Genomic DNA, 24,223 nt, shown 5'->3' with positions numbered 1-24,223 from the left:
ACAAAGCAAAAAGGAAATTAAAAAAAAGGGCACAAAGCAGAATCCTCCTTCTCCAGGCAATGGAATTCAGGTGTTTGAGGTCTCATCCAGCTCTCTCTGGCTGGATTCAACCCCCCCAAATTCCTGTTTTCAACAGCTTGATCCCTTCCTCCTTCCAGCATCCCTCTCACTCTGGCAAATCTCCCCCCTTATCCTACATCCCTCCATCCTTCCTCTGATGGTCTCAATCTGATTAATCCAAATTTTTGCCCCAGTGTCCAAAAGCTGAAGTTTGATGGAATGATCAGCCTTTCATCCTGTCTCTGGTGATATCAGGGAATGCTGATGGTGCCTCATCCAAATGCTCCTGGACCCCTCATTATTTGTGTGCCAATGTTCCACTTCAGTCCCTTTTTTTTCCTACAGAAAATGCAGGAAAATCCCTCCTGGCTGCACAGGCTGTTCAGCATCACTTTCCAGGAACCAAATTTCCCCCATTTTGGGTTTGATTTTTTCCCAAAAGTGCAGACCTGCTGCGTTGGGATTTCTGTCCTGGCCAATCATCCCTTCAGAGCTGGAGTGAGATGGGAGTTTACCTCTCCCAGTGCAGGTTCTCATTTTGGGTGGTGAATTGTCCCTGGAGGAATTATTTTCCTCTATTTGCTCTTGGGGAAGCTCTGGCTGCTCTCCAGCACTGCAGAAAATTCCATTGGAGCTGGAGCCCTCTCACAACTTCTCTCCACTCACTGATTTTTGAATCCTGTGGTTCCATTAACCAAGTGGGAAAGGGAGGAAATCCTTCATTCCAGGAACCCTTTGGCCCTCAGTTCAGATATTCCTCATCCATGACACCTGTTCCTGATCCATGTGATTTTATTGCTCTGTGTGAGATGTTTTCCTTCCTCAGAACTGGGCAGGAGGTGATTTGGACTCTGTTAAACCTTTGGGATCTTGTTTGTATTTTAAGGGATGAAGCAGCACCTGCACAACCAGAGCAGCAACAGGCACAGGAACAGTTTTGCAACCATTTATTAGCAATAGTCAGAGAAGATACAAAATCCTATTTACAGTGAAATCATAGGAACAGCTGCTCCAAAGGGTTGGGACACAGAGCTGGGTGAGGACTTTGGGAGGAGGACACAGGAGGAGGGGGAGCAGCTCTCCATATCCCACCCCAAATCCTGCATTCCTCAGCCTCCCAAGGAACTCCTGGAGCAGCACAGTGCTCAGCATCCACCAGGGCTGGCTGGGATGGGATCAGTGTGGAAAAGGGAGCAGGACACATGCAGGGGACACAGGAGGGCAGTGAGTGCCCCCCAGCCAGTGCCTGGAGCGGGGTCATGCCAGGTGTTCCCTAGAGGAGCAGAAAAACCAGGATACAAGGGCAGAAAAGCCAGGATATATCAGCTGAAAGCCAGGATACATCAGCTGAAAGCCAGGATGCAGCAGCAAAGCCAGGATGCAGCAGCAGCAGCAAAGCCAGGATGCAGCAGCAGTAAAGTTACTCCACACCAGAAGGAAAAAGAACAATTCCAGAGGGGGCTGCAGGTCCGTGTGTTCCTCCCCAGCTCCCAGCTCCCAGCAGGGCATTTTGGAGGAGTTTTGGGACTATTTCAGAGCCAGAGCTCATCATGGAGCTCCACACTCCTCCCTGCAAGCCTGGCAAGCTCAAATCCCTACAGGAAACAGCTGTGAGCAAGGGCAGTGTGCTGAGGGCCAGGAAATTCCCTCTTGAAACTTTTATTTCATCCATTTTTAGGGTGCCCCCTGCACCATTCCCAGTCCTGCCTGCTCAGCAATCCAAGGATTTGCTTCTCCTCAGCAGGAACCAGCAGGGCATGAACCTCCTGCTGTCCCCACCTCAGGGTGTCCTTCGTGCCTACAAAGAATCTGGGTTTGGTTGGGGTTTTTTGGTTTAGTTGGGGTTTTTTGTGTCTGACTGGGGGGGTTTGTGTCTGATTGGGGTTTTTATTTTGTCTGGTTGGAGATTTTTTTGATCTGGTTGCGGGGTTTTTGGTTGGTTGGGGTTTTTTGTGCCTGACGGGGTTTTTTGTGCCTGACTGGGTTTTTTTTTTATTTTGTCTGGTTAGAGATTTTTTTGGTCTGGTTGTGGGGTTTTTGTTTGGTTGGGGTATTTTGTGCCTGACTGGGTCTTTTTTTTTTTGTCTGGTTGGAGATTTTTTTGTGTCTGACTAGGGGTTTTTGTGTCTGATTGGGGTGTTTCTGTTGTGGGGGTTTTTTGGGTTTTTTTTTTTGTTTGTTTGGTTGGTTTTTTTGGTTGGTTGTTTGGTTGGTTGTTTGGTTGGTTGTTTGGTTGGTTGGAGATTTTTTTGGTCTGGTTGTGGGGTTTTTGGTTGGGGTTTTTTGTGCTCGAATAGGGATTTTTGTGTCTGACTGGGGATTTTTGTGTCTGATTGGAATTTTTTTATATGCATGGAGATTTTTTGGTCTGGTTATGGGTTTTTGTGTCTGACTGGGGTTTTTGTTTGGTTGGGGGTTTTTTGTGCCCAATTGGGCTTTTTGTGCCTGATTGTTTTGGTTTGTTTTGGGTTTTTGGCTTTTTTTTGGTCTGGTTGGAAATTTTTTGGTCTGGTTGTAGGGTTTTTGTTTGGTTGGGCTTTTTTGTGCCCGATTGGGGTTTTGTGCTTGATTGTTTTGGTTTGTTTTGGAGTTTTTTTGAGGTTTTATTTTTTTTTTGTCTGCTTGGAGATTTTTTGGTCTGGTTGTGGGTTTTTGTTTGATTGGGGTTTTTTGTGCCCAGTTGGGGTTTTGTGCCTGATTGTTTTGATTTGATTTTGGTTTTTGTGTCTGGTTGGAGATTTTTTTTGTCTGATTGAGGGTTTTTTATTTGGTTGGGGTTTTTTTATCTGGTTATAGTTTTTTGTGTCTGACTGAGGTTTTTTGGTCTGGTTGGGCTTTTTTGTGCCTGATTGTTTTGATTTGATTTTGGTTTTTGTGTCTGGTTGGAGATTTTTTTTTTGTCTGGTTGAGGGTTTTTTATTTGGTTGGGGTTTTTTTATCCGGTTATAGTTTTTTGTGTCTGACTGGAGTTGTTTTGGTCTGGTTATGAGTTTTTTGTTTGGTCTGCTTAGCTTTATGTCCAACTGGGGTTTTTTTGATCTGGCTGAGTTTTTGGGGGGTGTTTTAGGGAGGAAGATGAGGGGAAGGCATCACTTGTGCTCACTGACACAGCCATGGAGCGGCTGGAGCATTTCCATTCCCTGCACAAGAACTTTCCCTGGCCACTGGACACGTGTGGCAGGAGGACAGGACATGTGAGGGGTAACAGGCAGGGCAGAAGGAGCAGGAATGTGCCGTCCCAGCGTTCTGGCAGAGCCTCTCCAGCAGGGATTGCTGGAGGCAGCTCCGTGACGCACTGGCCGGGCATTCCCAGCGAGATGGGAGATACCAGCCCCTATCTGCAGCAAGGATCACTCTTGGAATGAGAGCAAAAGGCCCCTTATCTCCCTGGGGAGCTTTACAGCCCCAGATCAGCCAGCTGAGCCCCAAACAGGGAATGTGAGCATGGCCACGGTGGAAAGTTACCTGAGCACATCCAGAGCTGACACAGCCACAGCCAGGGAGAGGGGACACTGCTGTTCCAACGGCCTCAGCCCCGGGAACAACCCCTTAGCAATGGGCATTTCTGGGAAAAAAGACAATTCTGGGAAGGTGTCAGATCCTTAGGGTGGGATCCCAGTCCATTTCCCACATGGAATGGCATTTCCCAGCATGGAAACTCAGCCTCCTCCATCTCTTCTCTGGCAACATTCCTGTCCTGGCATCTCCAACTTCCAGTGAGGAGCCAAACTCCAGAGAGACCCTGAACACTCCAGAGAGATCCTGAACACTCCAGAGAGACCCTGAACACTCCCGGGAAGGGAAGGGAAGGGAAGGGAAGGGAAGGGAAGGGAAGGGAAGGGAAGGGAAGGGAAGGGAAGGGAAGGGAAGGGAAGGGAAGGGAAGGGAAGGGAAGGGAAGGGAAGGGAAGGGAAGGGAAGGGAAGGGAAGGGAAGGGAAGGGAAGGGAAGGGAAGGGAAGGGAAGGGAAGGGAAGGGAAGGGAAGGGAAGGGAAGGGAAGGGAAGGGAAGGGAAGGGAAGGGAAGGGAAGGGAAGGGAAGGGAAGGGAAGGGAAGGGAAGGGAAGGGAAGGGAAGGGAAGGGAAGGGAAGGGAAGGGAAGGGAAGGGAAGGGAAGGGAAGGGAAGGGAAGGGAAGGGAAGGGAAGGGAAGTGAAGGGAAGGGAAGGGAAGGGAAGGGAAGGGAAGGGAAGGGAAGATGCTCAGCCCCACAGCCACATGCAAGGGATCCAGAGGAATTCTTCCTGCAGTGTCACCAGGGATGACCTCAGAGAGCTGCACATCCTGAACAAACAGGATCCCTGTGCCTGGAGCACTGAAATCCAGCTGTGTGATCCCACACTCCACATTTCCAACAACAGCCACCAGGAACAGTGCAGAGGCCACCAAGCTCCACAGAATGTGGGAAACAGGGCAATGCAAGGATTCCCCAAGGCTTTTCCCTTGGCTCAGCTGCTTTTCCTGCCAGGATCTAACCAAATTCCCTGCTCTGCTGCCCTCACTGTTTTGTCACAGCACTTTCAGCCCGTGGTGGGCAGGACTCAGAGGGCACCTCCAGCAGCCCCTGGGGCCAGGCAGGTCCCACTCTCCTGCCCCCAGTCCCTGCACTGGTTTGGGCTGGGGGGGAGCAGAAGGGACACGACACTGAAGCCCTGCTTTGCTCTCTGGGTCACAAAGGCCTGACAGCAAATGTACAAAGCTGGGGGAGGGCACGGGGCTCCTCAGTGCATTCCATGGACCACAAAGGGAGGGACTGGCTCAGGTTGGTGCTTGTGAACCCTTTCACCTCTGCTTTTCAATTGAACCCCTCACATTTGCCAGCACAGGGAGGATCCTGCCCTGCTGCCCTCACTCCTGGCTGGAGCCAAAGAACTGCAGGAAGAAGGAGAAGATGTAGATGATGTCCAGGTAGATATTGAGGGCTCCAAAGATGTATTCCTCAGGGCTCAGGGAGTACCGGCGGTTCCCCATCAGCATCTGCGTGTCCAGGGCCAGGAACTGCAGGGGAAAGGAGGAAACCCCGGGACAGTGACAGGGAGGCAAGAAGGGCTCTAATGACAGCAGAGCCTCTGGAGGTGCAACCCCTTTTCATGGGCTGAAACCACAATTTCAGAGCTCAGAACAAGGCACTGAAGGAGCTGCAATTTCCCCCTTCCCTCATTTCCCTCCTGACAATCAAACCCTGAGTGTAATTCCCACTCCAGGCTTCCTCCATCCCAGGGCCAGCTCTGGAGCCCCTCTTCCTCCTCTCCCAAAGCCCAGAGTTTGCTATTCCCCCACTTCCCCTGGTGGGAAACACCTGCCAGGGAACCAGGTGCTCACAGGGTGGCCTGGCCCCAACAGGACACGGAGCAGCACCACCAGAAATGCCAGGCACGGCTGCAATCCCAGGCATGGCTGCAATGCCCCATCTTCTCCTCCCTCCCCTTCTTTCTTCTGCCACCCTGCTCACTCCATGGGTGCAGAGCTCTCCAGGGCTGCACCATCCTCCAGGAGATGCTGCTTCATCCCCCCAGCACAAATCCCAGCTGAGCTGCCCTGGCAGGGCCAGGCCAAGGCTCTGACTGAGGTTTATGGGGTAATTATCAGATGTTGAAGCCTCCTTGGATTTTACAGAGGGATCTTGAGCCGTGAATCAGCGCCGAGCTCTCTTGAGTGACTTTTATGGGTGATGAAGGCAATTGCTCAACTGCTCCTGTTCCCAACGTGCCTTGGAGCCCAGGGCAGCCCCGGGCTGAGCCCAGCTCCAGGGAGCACCGGGCACCTCCCAGAGCCCTCCCCAGCCCAGACCCCAGCACAGAGCTGGGGCTGGCTCTAGGGACAGACCAGGGGGAGCAAGCCCAGCCTTTCCCTGGAGGAGCTGCCCAGCTCCAGGGCTTTTCCCACCTGTGTAAACCCTCCTAATACCTCTTAATCTCCAATTTCAACCTTCCCAGTTTTCTGCACCTCTGTGAGCCAAACTCATCCCAATCCTTGGCTTGCTCTCACCCAACCAGCCCCGACCCTGGATCCCCTCATTCCGGGGCTGTGCTGAGCTCAGCTCTGCCTGCTCCTCTCAGGAGGCACCTCTGGCCCATCCCCATGATCCCTGCAGAGCAATCCAGCCGGGATTGCTCACCCCACACAGCTTGGCACTCGCACCATGCCCTGTGCCAGCACCAGCACGTCCGCGGCACCTCCTGAGCCAGGATCGCTGCTCCAGGGCCGCCCTGAGCTCGGCAGCCCCAGCCCCAGCCCCAGCCAGGCTCCAGCCCGAGCATCTGCTCTCCCTGCTGGATCTGCTGGAGCCTGGGAGCAGCCACTCACCATGGTGAAGATCCCAGCCCCGAGCAGAGCGTAGACGGCGTGGAGCCACGGGACCTGGAGACACAGACACGGACACACGGACATGGACACACAGACACACGGACACTGCTGTCACACCTGGGCTGCCCAGGATTCATCCCCAAGGTATTTGGCTCCCAGGTGGAGGGGAAAGTTGGGAAAGTGCTCTAAAAGCCCAGGCTGGATTTGCACCACATCCAACTTCAATTTCTTTGGGAATGTTTCCATGGCACAGAACAGGGCACGGGGCCTCAGCTCCTCCCTCTCTTTGTATTCATTTGGCTCCTAAACTTCTCCATCAGCTGTTTGTGATTCCAAACAGCACTCGGCCCCAGTGACTGTCCTGTGGAAATCATGGAATGGTTGGGTTGGAAGGGACCTTAAAGCCCATCCAGACACCTCCCACTGTCCCTGTCCAGCCTGGCCTTGGACACTGCCAGGGGTGGGGCAGCCACATGTCCCAGCACTCGTGGGAACCCTTTGGAGCACCCCCAGAACAGATTTATTTACCCAAACATGACTGATCCCACTGGAAGAAACACCAGCTATTCCAAGAGCTGGATCCAGCTTTAATTTGTCTGAAGGAACAGCTGGATCTTTGTCAGGGGAGGTTTGGTTTGGACATTGGGAAAAGGTTCTTCCCCCACCTGAACAGCTCCCCAGGGCTGCCAGAGCTCCAGCAGCATTTGGACAACACCCAGGCACAAGGTGGGACTGTTGGGATGTCCTGAGCAGGGACAGGAGTTGGACTGCTGGGTCCCTTCCCCCTCAGGATATTCCATGATTCTGTGATTAATTAACAAGCACAATTTGAATATATTCCTCCGTGGGAGTCACAGGGGGAATTTCACTGGAGCTGGGACCAAAGCTCAGCCCTGCAGTGGCCCAGAGGAGCCAGGAGAAGGTGCTGGCTCAACCCGGGATGGGTTCAGCGAGGCCAGGGCTGTGCTGCCTCTCCAGGGATTTGTGGTGCCCGTGCAGAGCCACTCCTGCCTCCCGGGCTCGTTCTGCCTGTGCTGATCTCGCCACGTGGCAGGAGCTGCCGCTCCGGATTGCCTGCCCTCCCTTTCCATGAAGGAATTCTCTAAGAGCCAACACCAATCCAGTTCTGCCCTGTCATTTACACATTTGGGTGCTCTCTGGGGTCTGAACCTGCCCTTGGCGCTGCTCTAAACCCAGCCCTCAGCTTTTCCAGGGATGTTTTGTCCCACCCTGCTGATGGGCACAGGCAGAGGAGGCCCCTGAGGGCAGGAAGGAGCTTAGTGAGAGGGACCAGGGCTAGGAAACACCTTGATCCACCCCTGCCAGGTGTTTGCATTCCATCATCCCCATCCCATGGCAATTCTCCCCTGCACCATCCCAGGCTGGTTTCCCCCCCAAGCTCTCCCTCTCTCCTTGCATTTCCATCATCCCCATCAGAATTCTCCCCTGCACCATCCCAGGCTGGTTTCCCCTCTGAGCTCTCCCTCTCTCCTTGCATTTCCATCATCCCCATCCCATGGGAATTCTCCCCTACACCATCCCAGGCTGGTTTTCCCCCTGAGCTCTCTCTCTCTCGTTGCATTTCCATCATCCCCTCACCTTCCTACTGGGAAAAGGAGAAGCTCAAGGCCAGACAGCCACAACCCAACCCTTTGGAATGCCCAGGCTGGACTTGTCCAGCACCAGCTCCCGGGCTGGGAGCAGTGGGAGGCTCCTGGAGGTGTCCCTTAGGGAATGACTCAGGGCAGAGGAGCTGGCTGGGCTGGGCAGGGATTTGGGATCCCAGGAGCCTCTCAGGTGATTCATGGCACCTGCCTGGCCCCACCCCCTCCCCTCATCCATCCCCATGTCCCAGGGCTGCCAGGGGCTCTGTGACACCTCCCAGGGTGAGGCACCCTTGGGTGCAGCCCAGCCCTGCTCCAGTGTGCTTGGAAGCTGCTCCAAGAATCCCCCTGGGCACACCTGGGGCCAGGAGTGGCTGGAGAGGCCCAAGGAAGTGGCTGGAGCTGTGTGGGGGCTTGGTAGGGCCTTGGGGACACCCAGGGGTGTCACTGTCCCCTTGGACGTGGCTCCTGAGGGCCACTCAGACCTCAGGGTCATTGCTGAGAAACTGAGGCCTCAAGATTTGAATTCTGTATGTGCCAGGTGTCAGTCCTGAGCCCAAGTCCTGCCCTGGACTTGGGACAGAGTTTAATCTTCTTCTTTCCCTGGTTTTACTGAGGGGAAACTGAGGCCTGAGCAGAGGCACCTGTGCCCAGGTGAGACCCCCCCTGCATCCAGGGAGGTCCCAGCACAGGAGGGGCATGGATGTGCTCAAATGAGTCCATGGAGCTGCTCCAGGGCTGGAGCCAGGCTGGGAGAGCTGGGGGTGCTCACCTGGACAGGAGAAGGATCCAAGAGAGCTCAGAGCCCCTTCCAGGGCCCAAAGGGGCTCCAGAGAGCTGGACAGGGACTGGGGACAGGGAATGGAGGGACAGGACACAGGGAATGGATCCCACTGCAGAGGGCAGGGATGGATGGGATATTGGGAAGGAATTCTTGGCTGTGAGGGTGGGAAGGCCCTGGAATGGATTTCCCAGAGCAGCTGTGGCTGCCCCTGGATCCCTGGAAGTGTCCCAGGCCAGGGTGGAACAGCCTGGGATAGCAGGAGGTGTCCCTGCCCGTGGCAGGGGTGGGACTGTGTGGGCTTTGAGGTCCCTCCTGACAGAAACCATTCCATGATTCCAGCAGGAATCCACAATTTCCAGCAAGAAACATCCTCAGCCCTGGGCCAGTTCCATCCTTGATCCATATCCCATGGTCCATCCCAGGGAATGACCCCTGCTCTTCCATCCCTCCTTGGAGGTTCCCACCCACTTTTAGGGAGCTGGACCCCCCACTCCCAGCCCAGTATGGCCCAGTTTGGCCCAGTTGGTCACTCACATATTGGTAGGGCAGGATGACAGCCAGGACCAGTCCCCCCAGGAACAGCACCATGAGCAGCACGAACAGAACGCCCTGGTACGACGTGAAGTCAAACTGTGGGTGCAAGGGAGGGATGTCAGGGAATGTCCTGATCCAGGGAATGTCCTGAACCAGGGAATGTCATTGTCCTGTTCTAGGGGAATGTCCTGATCCAGGGAATGTCCCATTCTAGGGAATGTCCCTGTCCTGTTCTAGGGGAATGTCCTGATCCAGGGAATGTCCCTGTCCTGTTCTAGGGGAATGTCCTGATGCAGGGAATGTCCTGATCCAGAGAATGTCCCTGTCCTGATCCAGGGAATGTCCTGATCCAGGGAATGTCCTGATCCAGGAATGTCATTGTCCTGTTCTAGGGGAATGTCGTGATCCAGAGAATGTCCCTGTCCTGTTCTAGGGGAATGTCCTGATCCAGGGAATGTCCCTGTCCTGTTCCAGGGGAATGTCCTGATCCAGAGAGTGTCCTGTCCTGTTCTAGGGGAATGTCCTGATTCAGGGAATGTCATTGTCCTGTTCTAGAGGAATATCCTGATCCAGGGAATGTCCCTGTCCCATCCCAGGGAAATGTCCTTGTCGCACTCCAAGGGAATGTCCTGATCCAGGGAATGTCCCTGTCCCATCCCAGGGGAATGTCCTGTTCCAGAGAACGTCCCTGTCCCTGTCCCATCCCAGAGGAATGTCCCATCCCACCCCAAGGGAATGTCCCTTTCCAGGGGCTGCATCCCCTGGGAGATGCCCAGGGACATCCAGAGCTCCTGAGCCCTGCTGGGACTCACCCGGGGCTGCTTCTGCCTCTCCATCCCAGCAGCCACCCTGGCACAGAGCCAACGCTTCCCAAATCCCACGGGAAGGGCTCAGGTCCCAGCACACACCAGGAATCCCAAATCCATCCCATATCCACACCTTGTGTCCTTCCACAGCCCAACCCCCCAGAATCCCCAGTTTACCACCACAGAGCCTCTCCCAGCCCCACTGACATCCTTGACACATCCCAATCCACAAAAATCCCAGATTATTCCCACATATCAGCATCTTGCAGACCCATTTACACCTATGGCACATCCCAGTCCACAAAAAATTCTCATTTTATTCCCATATATCAGCACCTTGCAGCCCCATTTACATCCCAGCCAATCCCTTCCCAGCACATCCTGATCTTCCTCCCTAGCACTCCAACCTTGTGGTGACATCCCCACATCCCTCAGGCTGGTCCTGTATCCAGAACCTTCCAGACACTCCCTGTCCTGCCCCCAAGGTCCCACCTTGCTCTGGAAGCTGAAGATGGTGACAGACAGACAGACCAGGGCCGTGATCCCAAGGCACAGCAGCACTGACTTGGTGTTGTAGTAACTGCAAAAGGAGCAGGAAAAGCAATTCTGGATCATTCCCACAGAGGTGGGAAGGGGGGGATTCAGACAGGCAGGAGCTTGGCAAGGAAAGATGAATCCTATAGGCACAAACACTGCTGGAATTATCAATATTCCACATTAATGGTAAAAAAGGAAGGACAGAAAAAAGCCTGGATGGGTTTTCCTGCTGTGTTGGGGGACAGAGGGAAGGCAGGAGGATCCTGGAGCAGCCGTGGGCTCCAAGTCCACCAATCCCAACCCATGGTCTGCCAGGGAATGGGGAAGATCCTGGCTGGGAGGTGACAAAACCAGAATGACAAAAGTCACTGCAGCACGAGGGGAAAGCAGAGGAGCAGCCCTGGGCTCCTGCCCAGCCTGGCTTTTGGGAAGGGGCAGGAGGGAGGGACAGGAGCAGGGACAGGGCTGCAGGCTCAGGCTGGAATGGTTTCCAGGCTGGATCAGGGACAGAGGCTGCAGATCAGGCTGCAACGGTTTCCAGGCTGGATCAGGATTTGGGTGCAGTGCCAGGCTCAGCCCTTGGAAAAGCCAGTCCTGCTCTCCCTGGGGGGATTTGTGTGGAGGCACTGGAGTTTTCCCCCTGGAGCTGCTGAGGCTGCAGATTTCTTTGTCCCAGCACATCCATCAGCAGCCCTGGACCATGGCCCTCTCTCCAGCCCCCACGTGAGCCAGGAGCAGATTCAGATTCCCCAGTGCAAATGAGCGGAAGGGAACAGGCTGGGGGACACAAATTCCTGAAAGTGCTGGAAAAAATTCCTTGGCTCGCTGCAGCCCCACCTGCCTGGGAGCTGCTCAGTGGGAAATGAGGGATCAGTGCTGGCCTGTCCCAGCCCTCCAGGGCTCTCCTGCAGGATTTGGGATGTGGGAATGCCCCAGTGCTGCCTCCCTTGGCACAGGACAGCCCTTGGGAGGGGTTTGCACAGAGAAGCTCCAGCTTTGTGTGGCTGCTGGGAGCCCCTGACAGCTCAGGTACCTCGGGAACAGGGAATTTTTTCAGGAAGAGACACAGGGCAGTGCCCAACTCACCTGGAGAGCATCGCAGTGAGATAGGCCATGGACAGGGTCTGGGGGAAATAGAGCCTGGTTAGTGCCCTCCTGTCATCACAGAAAGCCCTCAGTCCCAGGGGAAAGGGCAGGGAAACCTCTCAGACCCTCAGGAGGAGGAACTGGCAGCATTCAGAGTCTGAGAGCCACAGGAGAGGGCAGAGGGTGGGCACAGGGGAGCATCCCCTGCTCCTGCACCCCTCCCACACAGGACCCAGCTCCCATCCCACATTCCAGCTCCCATCCCTGCTCCCATCCCACATCCCAGCTGCCATCCCTGCTCCCATCCCAGCACATCTCAGCTCCCATCCCATCAGCTCCCACCCCAGTTCCCATCCTGGTTCCCATCCCAGTTCCCATCCAACTCCACAGATTATTTTTTGCAATTTTTTAACACACAGAGGCTCCCTTTTTTCAAGCTTCTCCCATCCACAGCTCCCCAGCCCAAGCACAGGAAGATAAGAGGATGAAATTCCCACTTTTCCCCAGGAATGCCAGCCCTGTGTGTGTCCTTGGAGCCACTGTGACCCCAGGACAGATGTTGGCCAGATGTGCTACTCACAAAGATGCTGAGCAGGATCAGATTCCATGGGAAGTATCTCCTGCAAAGGAAACAGGGGCCAGTCAGCAGGGACTCGGTGACCATGTAGGTAATTAGTGACTGAGAGGGTAATTATTGGCCATGAGGGTAATTAATGACCCTGCTGGGTAATTGATGACCCTGCTGGTAATTAGTGCCCTGTGCACAAGTGCCAGGAGCAGTGCAGGGCACAGTGACCCTGCTGGCAGCCACAGGGCATTTGGGGTCCTCCTGGGCCAGCAGGACAAATGTCCCCAGGACATTCCTGCCCCCCTGGGAGCTGCCAGGAGCATCCTCTGCAATGTTTCATCCCCAGAATCCAGAGCTGCAAACGGGGCAGTTTCTGCTGCAAAGTCACAGCTGAAATCAGACTCCTGAGCTGCACAAACCCAAGGCTGCATCAGGCCTGGAGCAGCTGTTTCCAGCATCTGGAACAGGTTACAGCTGTGGCTGCCCCATCCCTGGCAGTGCCCAAGGCCAGGTTGGATGAGCTTGGAGCAGCCTGGGACAGTGGGAGGTGTCCCTGTCCCTGTCCCTGGATGGGCTTTAAGGTCCCTTCCAACCCAAACCATTCCATGATCCCATGGAAACAAAGCTTCTGGGTGCTGGCACAGCTCCATCCCTGCCCATAACAGGGCTGGAAAGCTGAGGAGAACATTCCTGCTGCATTCCCCAGGCTGTCCCGACCCCAGAGTGATCCCTTTACCTGGGCCCAGAGCAGCAGGCGAGGATCAGGTAGGTGACGAAGAAAACAGCGCTGCAAGGAGAGAGAGAGAGCTCAGGGGGGAAAATCAGCCTGGGATGGTGCAGGGAGAACTCCCATGGGATGGGGATGATGGAATGCAAACACCTGGCAGGGGTGGATCAAGGTGTTTCCTAGCCCTGGTCCCTCTCACTAAGCTCCTTCCTGCCCTCAGGGGCCTCCTCTGCCTGTGCCCATCAGCAGGGTGGGACAAAACCTCCCTGGAAAAGCTGAGGGCTGGGTTTAGAGCAGAGCCAAGGGCAGGTTCAGACCCCAGAGAGCACCCAAATGTGTAAATGACAGGGCAGAACTGGATTGGTGATGGCTCTTAGAGAATTCCTTCATGGAAAGGGAGGGCAGGCATTGGGAGGGGCTGCCCAGGCAGTGCTGGAATCCCAGCCCTGGATGTGGATGTGGCACTGGGGCCAGGGGCAGTGCTGAGTGCAGGGCTGATGGCTGGACTCTATCATCACCAGGGGCTTTTCCAGCCTTCCTGATTCCAAGGTTCCATGGTTCTGTGAGTTTCTCACATGGAGGTGCCAGCTTTGCCCCTCATTTCCAAACCCTTTCAGGGTTGGTGGTGTCAAGGCTGGAGGTTCTTAAACCAAGGGCTGGAAAAGTGCCTGGGCTCAGGCAGGGGCAGAAGGGTTGTGCTGGAGGAGGGAGCTGCTGCCATGGTTCCTCCCTCCAGCAATGGGAAGTTTGGGATTTTCATCCCTGGAAGTGCCCAAGGCCGGGCTGGACAGGTTTGGAGTAACCTGGGATAGGGGAAGGTGTCCAAGGTTGCCCATGGTGAGGGGTGGCACTGGATGGACTTTAAGGTCCCTCCAACCCAGCCCATTCCAGGATTCAATGCAGGAGTGCATGAGGAAGAGCCCAAGGCAGGGAAGGGCTCGGGGCAGGAGGATCCATTCAGGAAAGGGCTCAGGGCAGGAGAATCCATTCAGGGAAGGGCTCAGGGCAGGAGGAGCTGCTCAGAGAAGGGCTCGGGGCAGGAGGATCCATTCAGGAAAGGGCTCAGGGACGAGCCCAGGGCAGGAAAATCCTCCCAGCTCAGTGGAGCCGAATTTTCAGTGGGTACCCAGCCCCGCCCAGGTCCTGGCAGGTTTTATCTCGCAGGATTTGACCCCTCTCAAAGCACAGCAGCCCCAGAGCTGAGGGAGGCTCTCCCTCACCACAGCTGGGTGTTTTTCCAGGCTCTGGGAGCTGCTGCCCCCCTGTTCCCAGGGCAGCAGTTCCGGCTGTGCCGATGGCTCCCGATAGCCACTGACCCTGGGGAGGTGACGGCAGAGCCCAGAGCCACGAGACCCAGGGCACAGAGATAAAGGCAGGCCCAGCTCTCCCACTGGGAAACCAGGAAAGCTGGGCTGGACACGGCTGAGCAGCTGGAAAGAGCCTGTTGGGAGCACAGACCAGCAGGGCTCTCCATGCCCTGGCTGCTCTGGATTTATTCCCACTGTGCCACTGCAGCAGTGGGAGAAGTCCTGGGGCTCCCAGGTTTGTTTGCAGAGGTCTCTGCTTAGGAAGGAGAGCCAGGAAAAGAGCTGGAATGGAGGGAAGGGCTTGGCTCATTGGGCAGTGAAAAACCAGACAGAATTAAAGTTTTGGAATGGCCTGGGTGGGAAGGGAGTTTAAAATCCATCCCATCCCACCCCATGCCATGACACTGTCCCAGGTTACTCCAAACCTGTCCAGCCTGGCTTTGGACACTTCCAGGGATGAAAATCCCAAACTTCCCATTGCTGGAGGGAGGAACCATGGCAGCAGCTCCCTCCTCCAGCACAACCCTTCTGGCCCTGCCTAAGCCCAGGCACTTTTCCAGCCCTTGGTTTAAGAGTCTTGACACCACCAAGCCTGAAAGGGTTTGGAAATTCCACCCCAGCCCCTCCCCACCCTCCCAGCCAGGAATTCCATCCCAAAATCCCACCCATCCCTGCCCTCTGCAGTGGAATCCATTCCCTGTGCCCTGTCCCTCCATTCCCTGTCCCCAGTCCCTCCCCAGCTCTCTGGAGCCCCTTCAGGCCCTGGCAGGGCTCTGAGCTCTCCCTGCAGTGAGCTGAGCACCCCCAGCTCTCCCAGCCTGGCTCCAGAGGGGCTCCAGCCCTGCAGCAGCTCCGTGGCCTCCTCTGGCCTCTGTGCAGCAGCTCCTCATCCTCCTGTGCAGGAGCCAGGGCTGGAGCAGCTCTGCAGGTGGGGTCTCACCTGGGCACAGGGGGACAGTGACCATGGGGGAAATTCCTGCAGAACAGAACCCCCCAGCTGCCCCAAGGGTGTTCCCAGCAGAAAATAGGAGGGAATAAACTCCGGGTGGGCAGGGAGCTGGGAGAGGTGACCCCAGAGGCCCAGGTGGGGACCTGAGCACGGCTGAGCCTTCTCTCCCTGTCCCCTGGGAGGTGACACTGCCTCTCCAACCCCGGCTGCCATCTGCAGCACCTTTGGTTCCCTCCTGGAGCCGCTGGGTGCTCTCATTCCTGCAGTCTGGAGGGTTTTCCCACATTACATAAGCTGGTGTCTCATCTCCCAATTTGGGTGTGAACTGATTAAAGCTGAGTTCACCACGCTTAATGAGCAGCACTGACCCTGCCAGCAGCCTGGAAACCACAGAGCCAGGGGATCCCAGTGCTGCAGCTCCATTCCAGGCTGCTCTGAGGGACTGAGTGAGGGGATCCCAGTGCTGAAGCTCCATTCCAGGCTGCTCTGGGGGGCTGAGGGAAGGGATCCCAGTGCCCAAGCTCCATTCCAGGCTGCTCTGGGGGACTGAGGGAGGGGATCCCAGTGCTGAAGTTCCATTCCAGGCTGCTCTGGGGGACTGAGGGATGGCACCCCAACTTCAGGGCTCTGGGATGGAGCCCCACAAGTGACAGCCCCAGAACAGGGCCAGGAGCATCCCAACACTCCAAATCCAACCCTCCATATCCACTGGGTATTATGTAATGGAAACCTCAGCAACCACCTGGCTTCCAGTGGGAAAATCCCAGAATTCAGCCTCAGGTACCCTGAACATCCCACCAGGGACTCTGCAGTGTTTCCTGGATGCTCTGCAAGGGGGTCTTTGGAGCTTCCCAGGGGACCTTCCCCCCAATCCAGCCTCTAAGGTACCCTGAACGTCCTTCCAGGTCTCATGTTTCCTGGAAACTCCCCATTTTTCTCTGGTTTTCAGCAGGAAATACTCAGGCCTTTACTTTGCCCTGGTTTCTAGAGCCATTTTTGGGGAAGTGTTTGGAGCTCTCCTCTCTCATGTCTCTTGCTCATTCAGGTGAGATTTTTCCATCTGCTCACCTCAGGCTCCCCCATGGGTTGAGCTGTGGCTGCCCCCGGATCCCTGGCAGTGTCCCAGGCCAGCCTGGAGCAGCCTGGACAGTGGGAGGTGGCCCTGCCATGGCAGGGGGGACAGTGGGAGGTGGCCCTGCCATGGCAGTGGGGACAGTGGGAGGTGGCCCTGCCATGGCAGTGGGGACAGTGGGAGGTGGCCCTGCCATGGCAGTGGGGACAGTGGGAGGTGGCCCTGCCATGGCAGGGGAGGCACCAGGAGCTTTAAGGTCCCTCCCAACCCAACCCATTGCACGATTCCATCACCTGCCCCTGGACACTTTGGAGAGATTCTTCACACACAGGACAGGGAGGTGTTTGGGAAGTGTTGGAGACCCTTCCCACACCCCCACAGCCCCATCCAGGCTGGCTGGAGCACACAGGGCCACAGGAAGAGCCAGGGATACTCACTAGGATGCCCAGTACCAGGCAGAGTGGGTCTGGATGTAGCCCTTGACTGGCTCACTGCAAGACAGAAGGAAAGATCCTGAGCAGGAGAATTCCAATCTCTCCCTGCTCAATGAACCCCAGGAGCAGCCCTAGTGTGGGGATTAAAAACCCAGCCCTGGGTGAATCCCCTCAGCACCCTGAGCCTGTGCAGAGGGATTCCAGCTGCAGGGCAGCCCCCAGCTCCACACCAGAGCTGCCTGGGAATGGCTCCCACAGGGTATTAGGGAGCCCAAGTGCTCAGGCTGGCAGTGATCCATTATTTATTCTGGAGGCAACATGAGCCACACACACCCGGTCATCTGAGCTGGAGAGGGGGATGAGCAGGGCAGGGAGCCTGGAGCTGGGATCCGGTAACTCCCACAGGAAAAACCCAGCAGGAACTGCCCAGGGGCATCACCCAGGACATCACCCAGGATGGAGGATCCAGTCCTGAGAGTGGGTGGGAATGGGAGCAAAAACCCAGCAGGAACTGCCCAGGGGCATCACCCAGGATGGAGGATCCCAGCCCGAGAGTGGGTGGGACTGAGGGACCTCTGAGTGTTCCTTCAGCTTTGCTTTTCTATTGGAATACTCAGAAAAACATGCAGGTGTGACACAACTCCCAGGCAGCTGCCCAGGGCTGGGTCCCAGCTGGCTCAGGACACACCCAGCACCTACCAGAAGGTGAAGAAAGCCACAATGACAACGGTGACCAGGAGCTGGACCATCAGGATGGCGTAAACCTGCAGGGAGAGGCGATCCCTGGGTCCCAGGAGCCTGCCCAGCCAGGCCCCTCCGAGGGCTGGGGGCTCCAGGGGGGTGTCCCTCCCTCACCTTCCTGATGAACACCCTGCGCACGTTCCTGTCGTCCCAGCTGAAGGTCGTGAGCAGCTCCGTGTCCCCCGGGTACCCCCCGCTGCCGTAGCTCGGGCTGGTGCCTGCAGAGAGCCCAGAGGGAGCAGCTCCCACCCCATCCCCCCAGACACGACCCCAGGGAGCAATCATGGCTCGGCTGTCCCAAATTCCAGGGAGTTCTGTGCTCCTGGGCTCATCCCTGGGTACTCTCCCACAAACCATCCCAACATATCCCTGTCTGAGGAAGCACCAAACCTTCCAGAGCCACGGGAGGGCTGGGATCATCCCTTGCTCTCCTTTCCCTGGGTCTGAAAGCATCCCCAGAGCAGCCGTGACTCAGCGCTCCCAGCGGGAGCGGGAGGATTCCCTGAGCTCTGTTTGCATCGTGGCTTTTGTCAACAACGTCCCCGCGCCCAGAGCAGCTCCTGCAGCTCCCTGAGTCCATCCCTCAATCCCATTTCCATGCAGGGACTCAGGGAACAATTAAGCACCAAGCCTGAAAAAGGGAACGGCTCTGATGTCACCAGTGAGAAAAATCTTCCCCCAAATCCCCAAACTACCACACAAGTAATTCTCTGCTTTGCCAAAACAGCAGCAGGAGCTCCTGTTGCTGTTTTTCCCTTCCCCATCCCTGGGAGTGTCCCAGGCCAGGTTGGACACTGGGGCTGGAGCAGTCTGGGACCGTGGGAGGTGTCCCTGCCATGGCAGGGTGGCACTGGGGGGGCTTTAAGGTCCCATCCCACCCAAACCATTCCATGATCCCCTGATCATTCTGTGCCCCCTTTGCTTCTCTTGCTGACGTCCCCTCCTGTGTCACCAAAGTCCCCTCTTCTCTTCACTTTTGTGTGATTTTCCTGCTTTGCATTCCTGTCCCTGTCTGGTCCACAGATGCCTCCCCTCCTCCTAAAGCTTCTGAGCTCAGGGATACCCAAATCCTTCGGGGAGATGGAGCAAAGACCCTCTCACTCTCAGAGCAGACACCAGGAAAGCCAAACTCAAGGTCCTGATCCTGAATTTCTCCTGTTTTCCTGGTCAGAAGTTGCTTGTTTGAAATGCAGGAGCCTCACTTAGGTGCCCCCAGCAGGAAATAAGTCCCTGATGCAGATCTGTTGTCAATAAATCCCTTGGTCCTTCCCTCCTGCCCCACTGGAGCTGAACCTCCTGCAGGTTCTGCTGGATCCCTCATCAGGCTGGAGAATCCCTGGGACACTTCCACACCAAAGCAATCCCAGCCCCTAAACACCCAATTGAGACCTAAACACCTAAATGACACCTGAACACCCTGCTGGCACCTCAGTGCCTGCAGGAACTGAAGGGTTTCACCTCCTCCCTCCCTCCCTGGCTGTCCCCAGCACCCAGAGGGTTTTCTCCTTCTCCCTCCTGGTGTCTCCTCATCCATCCCCCCCATCCAAGGCCACAGCAGGACAGTGTGTGCTGAGGTCATTGTCACAGAGACAACCCCAAATCCACATCTCAGTAAGGTGTGAGACATCCCATGGAGACCCAAAATACCCATCCCACCCCCTAAACCCAAAATTCCTAATCCCACCTCAATGGGCCTCACCCATCCTAACCCATTGTGACAGCAGAAAAATCCAGATGATCCCCAGAGCCACCTGAGGGGATTTATCCCCTCTGCTCCTTAGGGAAAAGGCTGAGGAACCACTGGAAAATGCTGGCACAGACACAGCAGGGGGGAGTTGTCACTCCTGGCCCTTCCCCAGGCATCCACCCCTGCAGCTGGACAGGACAGGCAGCAAAGGATGGAGCAGGCAAGGGCTCAGGACCCCCTGAACCCCATCCTTCCAGCATTTTCTCTGCCTGGAACTGTGCTGAGCAAGCACTGAGCCACCCCCAGGGTCACTTCCCAGCCACCCCATCCTGGCCCAGCCCTTGCAAGGCTGCAGCCATTCCTGGGCACAGCCAGGGCTTTGTCCTTTGCTCCAGGGAGCTTCTGGGGGTTGGGAAAACTGTTGGTTTGCCCAGGAATGGCCACGAGGATGCTGGAACAATCCAGCCTGGAGCTCCAGCAGTGTCCCAGCCTCCCTGGCTCTGCCACCAGCCACACTCGGGGCTGTGACACCAATTGTGACACCAACTATGCCACCTCAGCTGCTCTGAGAGCTGGGGCTGGGCAGGAGCTGCAGGAGGGGGTGGGGGGATCCCTACAGCTGCTCCAGGGCTTTCCCTCCAGCCCCAGGAGCTGGGATCTCCCAGGGCAGCGAGCTGGGAACGGGGATTTCTCCCACCATGGAACTGGGAAGGAGTTTGCTCCCACATCTGGGAGGGAGTGAGGTCTCTGGGATGGCTGGAATGGCTTTTATTTACAGATATAAACTTTTATCTGCAGGTGGAGACGCTCAAGGGGAGATGGAGGCACTCAAGGGGAGATGGAGACACTCAAGAGGAGATGGAGACGCTTGAGGGGAGATGGAGACACTCAAGGGGAGATGGAGACACTCAAGAGGAGATGGAGACGCTTGAGGGGAGATGGAGACACTCAAGGGGAGATGGAGACGCTTGAGGGGAGATGGAGACGCTCGAGGGGAGATGGAGACGCTTGAGGGGAGATGGAGATGCTCAAGGAGAGATGGAGACGCTTGAGGGGAGATGGAGACACTCAAGAGGAGATGGAGACACTCAAGAGGAGATGGAGACACTCAAGGGGAGATGGAGACGCTCGAGGGGACATGGAGACACTCAAGTGGAGATGGAGACTTTTACACATCGGCAGAGACTCTCCTGTGCAGACAGAGCTCACAGCTGCAGCTCTGCCCTGGGCCAAACTGGCACCACATCCCTGGTCCCCCCCTAATCCTGGTCCCCGCTGGGTGGGATCTCTGCCCCCTCTCGCAGGGCTCACCCCAGCACAGCCATGGAAGCACTTACTGGGATCCACGTAAGCCCAGCTGGGGTGGAGCGGGGCCGCCGGCGGGGCCGGGAACGCCCCGGCTTTCATCCCTTCTCCTGCTGTTGCCTCCTCGTAGGACGGAGGAGCCGGGGGGGCTGTGCCATTGTCCTTCTTGTCCCCCTGCCCCTCAGAGCTGGGGGGTTTGCTGTTCACCGAGAGCTGCACAGAAAGGGGCAAAGAGGGAGAGAGAGCAGAGTAAAACCATCCCAGAAACCACCCTGAACGTGGCACGGACAGGTTCTGCAAAACGGGACAGGAATTGGGGACTGGGGACTGCGGCCATTCCTGAGCACTGGACACAACCCTGCACCCCTGGGATGGGCATCCATGAGTGAGGGGAGATGGGAAAGCCCCTGAGGTGTTCACTGATGAGAAGTTCCAGGCAGGGAGGTCTGAGGGGAGCCAGGGAGCCCCTGCAGTGCCTCGGGCTCAATGTGACACCAAAAACATCCAAAGAATTCTCTGCTTCTCATCAAACTGCCTACATTGCTCCTTAAAAAGAGTTTTCAGTTCCTGGGCAGAAAATCCTGAAACCTTCATTCCCATTTACACCCATTTTAGGGAGTTGCTCCCAGGAATGCTCTGGTTTGTCCCTCCAGAATTTTCTCTCTGCCCGTGTGCAGGCTCAGCTCTGCTGCTCCCCAGCACTTGAAGGTTTTGGGATCGCAGCAAGGAGCCAACCTGGGGCCACCTGAGCACTCGCCTCTCCTTGGGAACATGATCCCTTTAACCTTCCAGATCAGCCTGGGATAAGCTGTCAGCCTGGGCTCCTCTGCTGCCCCCGGAGCTCAGCTCAGTCCCCACAGAGCTCAGGGATGCGGGGCTGGAATGGCAGGGAGCCCCAAAGCAGCAAGCACTGACAGGGCACAGTGAGAAGGGCTCTGATTGAGGGGTCACAGCCCCGGCAAACAAGAGGGGCCAGGCTGGGACGTGTCCCACGGGCAGGTCCAGCTGTGCCACCTCCCCTGGCATCCCCAGAGACTGTCCTTCCCTGTCCTTCCTTGTCCTTCCTTGTCCTTCCCTGTCCTTCCCTGCCCCTCGGGTTTAGGGGGATGAGAGCATGCAAGCCCCCTCCGCACCTCCCCAGATACCCAAGGACATCCAGAGGGATGGAGCTGCATCCAGAGCGTTGCCATGGCGATGCTGCATGAGCTGGCAGAGGATGCACAGCCCCCCCTCCCTGATCTGAGAGCATTGGAGAACCCCAAAATCCCCCAAATCCCCAAAATCCAGAGCCCCTGGGCCGGGTAAGAGATGCTGGGGGCAGCTCCGGGTGCTGCCAGCGGGGGACAGGGGTGGGACAGAACAAACACCTCAGGGAGCCCCCCGGGATGGGGGGGCGGGGGGGAACTGCCACAGGTTCAGCTGGGTTTGAGCTGTGCATCCATCACGCCAAACCAGCCCCCGACCCCAAAACCAACCCCAAACCAATCTCCGATCCCAAAACCACCCCTAAACCAGCCCTCAACCCCAAAACCAGCCCCCAACCCCAAAACCAACCCCAAACCAACCTCCAATCCCAAAACCACCCCAAAACCAGCCCCCAACCCCAAAACCAGCCCCCCAGCCCCTTCCTCCCCCATGGCAGGTCCGTGCACGGGTACCCAGCCCCCCTCTCCCCCCATCGTTTCATTCCTTTCATTCCTTTCCCCCCACCCCTCTTTCCTCCTCCGAACGCGCCGTTATGCAACAGGGACGGACTCGTGCTGCCCGCTCCGGCCTCCCTCCTACCTTGCCCTGGGTCATGGCTGCTGCTGGGGATGGAGCTGGGCTGGGGATGGAGCCGGGCTGGGGATGGAGCCGGGCTCGGGGATGGAGCCGGGCTCGGGGATGGAGCCGGGCTCGGGGATGGAGCCGGGCCGGGGATGGAGCCGGGCTGGGGATGGAGCCGGGCTCGGGGATGGAGCCGGGCTCGGGGATGGAGCCGGGCTCGGGGTCCCTCCCAGCGCTTCTCCCGGAGCTGCCGGGGCTGGATGCGGCCGCAGCCCCCGCTGCCGCTGCCTTCCCCTCCCAGCAGCGTCCCCGGAGCAGCGGGCGCTGCAGGCAGGGCTGTACCACTGCCAGCCCGGCACAGGGGAGCCGCGAGAGCCGGGGGGGACGGGAGAGGACGGGAGGGGACGGGAGGGGATGATGGAGAGGGGTTCGGGTGAGGGGGATGCAGGGATGGGCTCGGGGATGGAGAGGATACGAGGATGCAGTGTTGAGGAGGATGCAGGGATGGGATGGGGAGGATGCAGGGATGGGATCCAGGAACAGGGATGATCCAGGTAAGGGGGGAGGCAGGGATGGGATCCAGGAACAGGGATGATCCAGAGATGGGATGGGATCAGTGGGATGGGACGGGATGGGATGGGATGGGATGGGATGGGACGGGACGGGACGGGACGGGATGGGGTGGGATGGGATCAGTGGGATGGGACGGGATGGGATGGGATGGGATGGGATGGGGAGAATGGACAGACACGGCACTCAGGAGGGTGAAGGGTTAGGGTCAGGAGTGGGGAGGATGTGGGGATCCAGGGACAGGGGTGATCCAGGTATGGGAGGATGTGGGGATGGGATCCAGGAACAGGGATGATTCAGGGTTAGGGATGATGCAGGGATGGGGAGGATGGGGAAGATGTGGGGATTCGGGGACAGAGATGATCCAGCTATGGGAGGATGGGATTCAGGAACAGGGATGATCCAGGGTTACAGAGGATGGGATTCAGGAGCAGGGATGATCCAGAGCTACGGAGGATGGGATCCGGGGACAAGGATGATCCAGGGTTAGGGAGGATGTGGGGATGGGATGGGGAGGATGTAGGGTTAGGGAGGATGCAGGGATGGGATCCAAGGGCAGGGATGATCCAGCTATGGGAGGATGGGATCCAGGGACAGAGATGATCCAGGCTTAGGGAGGATGCTGGGATGGGATGGGGAGAATGGACAGACATGGCACCCAGGAGGGTGAAGGGTTTGAGTCAGGAGTGGGAAGGATGTGGGGACCCAGGGACAGGGATGATCCAGGGCTAGGGAAGATGAGATCCAGGGACAGGGATGATCCATGTAAGGGGGGGATGCAGGGATGGGATTCAGGAACAGGGATGATCCAGCTATGGGAGGATGGGATTCAGGAACAGGGATGATCCATGTAAGGGGGGGATGCAGGGATGGGATTCAGGAACAGGGATGGTCCAGGAATAAGAAGGGTGCAGGGATAGGGTCCCACCCCACAGCTGGAAGCAGCTGGACCTCAGGACTGGGGTTTGCAAAGGGAGGGAGACTCTGAGGAGCCTTTGCTGCAGCCTCTCTGCTGCTGCCTTAGAGCCCACCGAGGGAGCAGCTCCCAAATATCCTGGGGGTGCTCTGGGAGGCTGGAGGTTCAGAGGGGACAGCCTGAGCCGGGCTGGGACGGAGAGCAGGAGGGGGAATCCCACCCTGGGCACGGGGCAGGGACAGAACACAGCTCCCGTGCCCTGTCCTTGTCCCCGAGGGGTTGGTGCAGCCCCAGGGGACACAGGGAGGGTCTGGAGGGGCATCCCCACAGCGGATTATTGATCAGTGTTGTTGATCCAAGCCCCTGGGCAGGGAGGAATGGGGATCGGGGCACACCCAGGGGAAGGGCACTGAGGGAATCGGGGTTTTCACTGCTGGGACAGGGCCTGGGGGGAAATACAACCTCA

General features: G+C 57.0%; 1 protein-coding gene across 1 annotated transcript; it reads right to left on the bottom strand.

Moving 5' to 3' along the window:
* Nucleotides 1-4,200: 4,200 nt before the first annotated feature.
* Nucleotides 4,201-22,325, bottom strand: FAIM2 (Fas apoptotic inhibitory molecule 2). Its single transcript, XM_033083241.1, has 12 exons — nt 22,290-22,325; nt 20,537-20,717; nt 17,627-17,730; nt 17,471-17,535; nt 16,775-16,828; nt 13,019-13,069; nt 12,295-12,334; nt 11,715-11,752; nt 10,584-10,671; nt 9,286-9,381; nt 6,364-6,417; nt 4,201-5,055 (listed from the first exon to the last, which is right to left on the bottom strand). Exons 1-12 carry the CDS (start codon nt 22,302-22,304, stop codon nt 4,906-4,908), a joined length of 936 nt encoding a protein of 311 aa, XP_032939132.1. The 5' UTR covers nt 22,305-22,325; the 3' UTR covers nt 4,201-4,905.
* Nucleotides 22,326-24,223: the final 1,898 nt, after the last annotated feature.

The sequence above is a fragment of the Catharus ustulatus genome, chromosome 31, assembly GCF_009819885.2.
Source record: "Catharus ustulatus isolate bCatUst1 chromosome 31, bCatUst1.pri.v2, whole genome shotgun sequence".
Classification (NCBI taxonomy): domain Eukaryota; kingdom Metazoa; phylum Chordata; class Aves; order Passeriformes; family Turdidae; genus Catharus; species Catharus ustulatus.
This window is presented reverse-complemented; position numbering and strand designations above follow the sequence as displayed.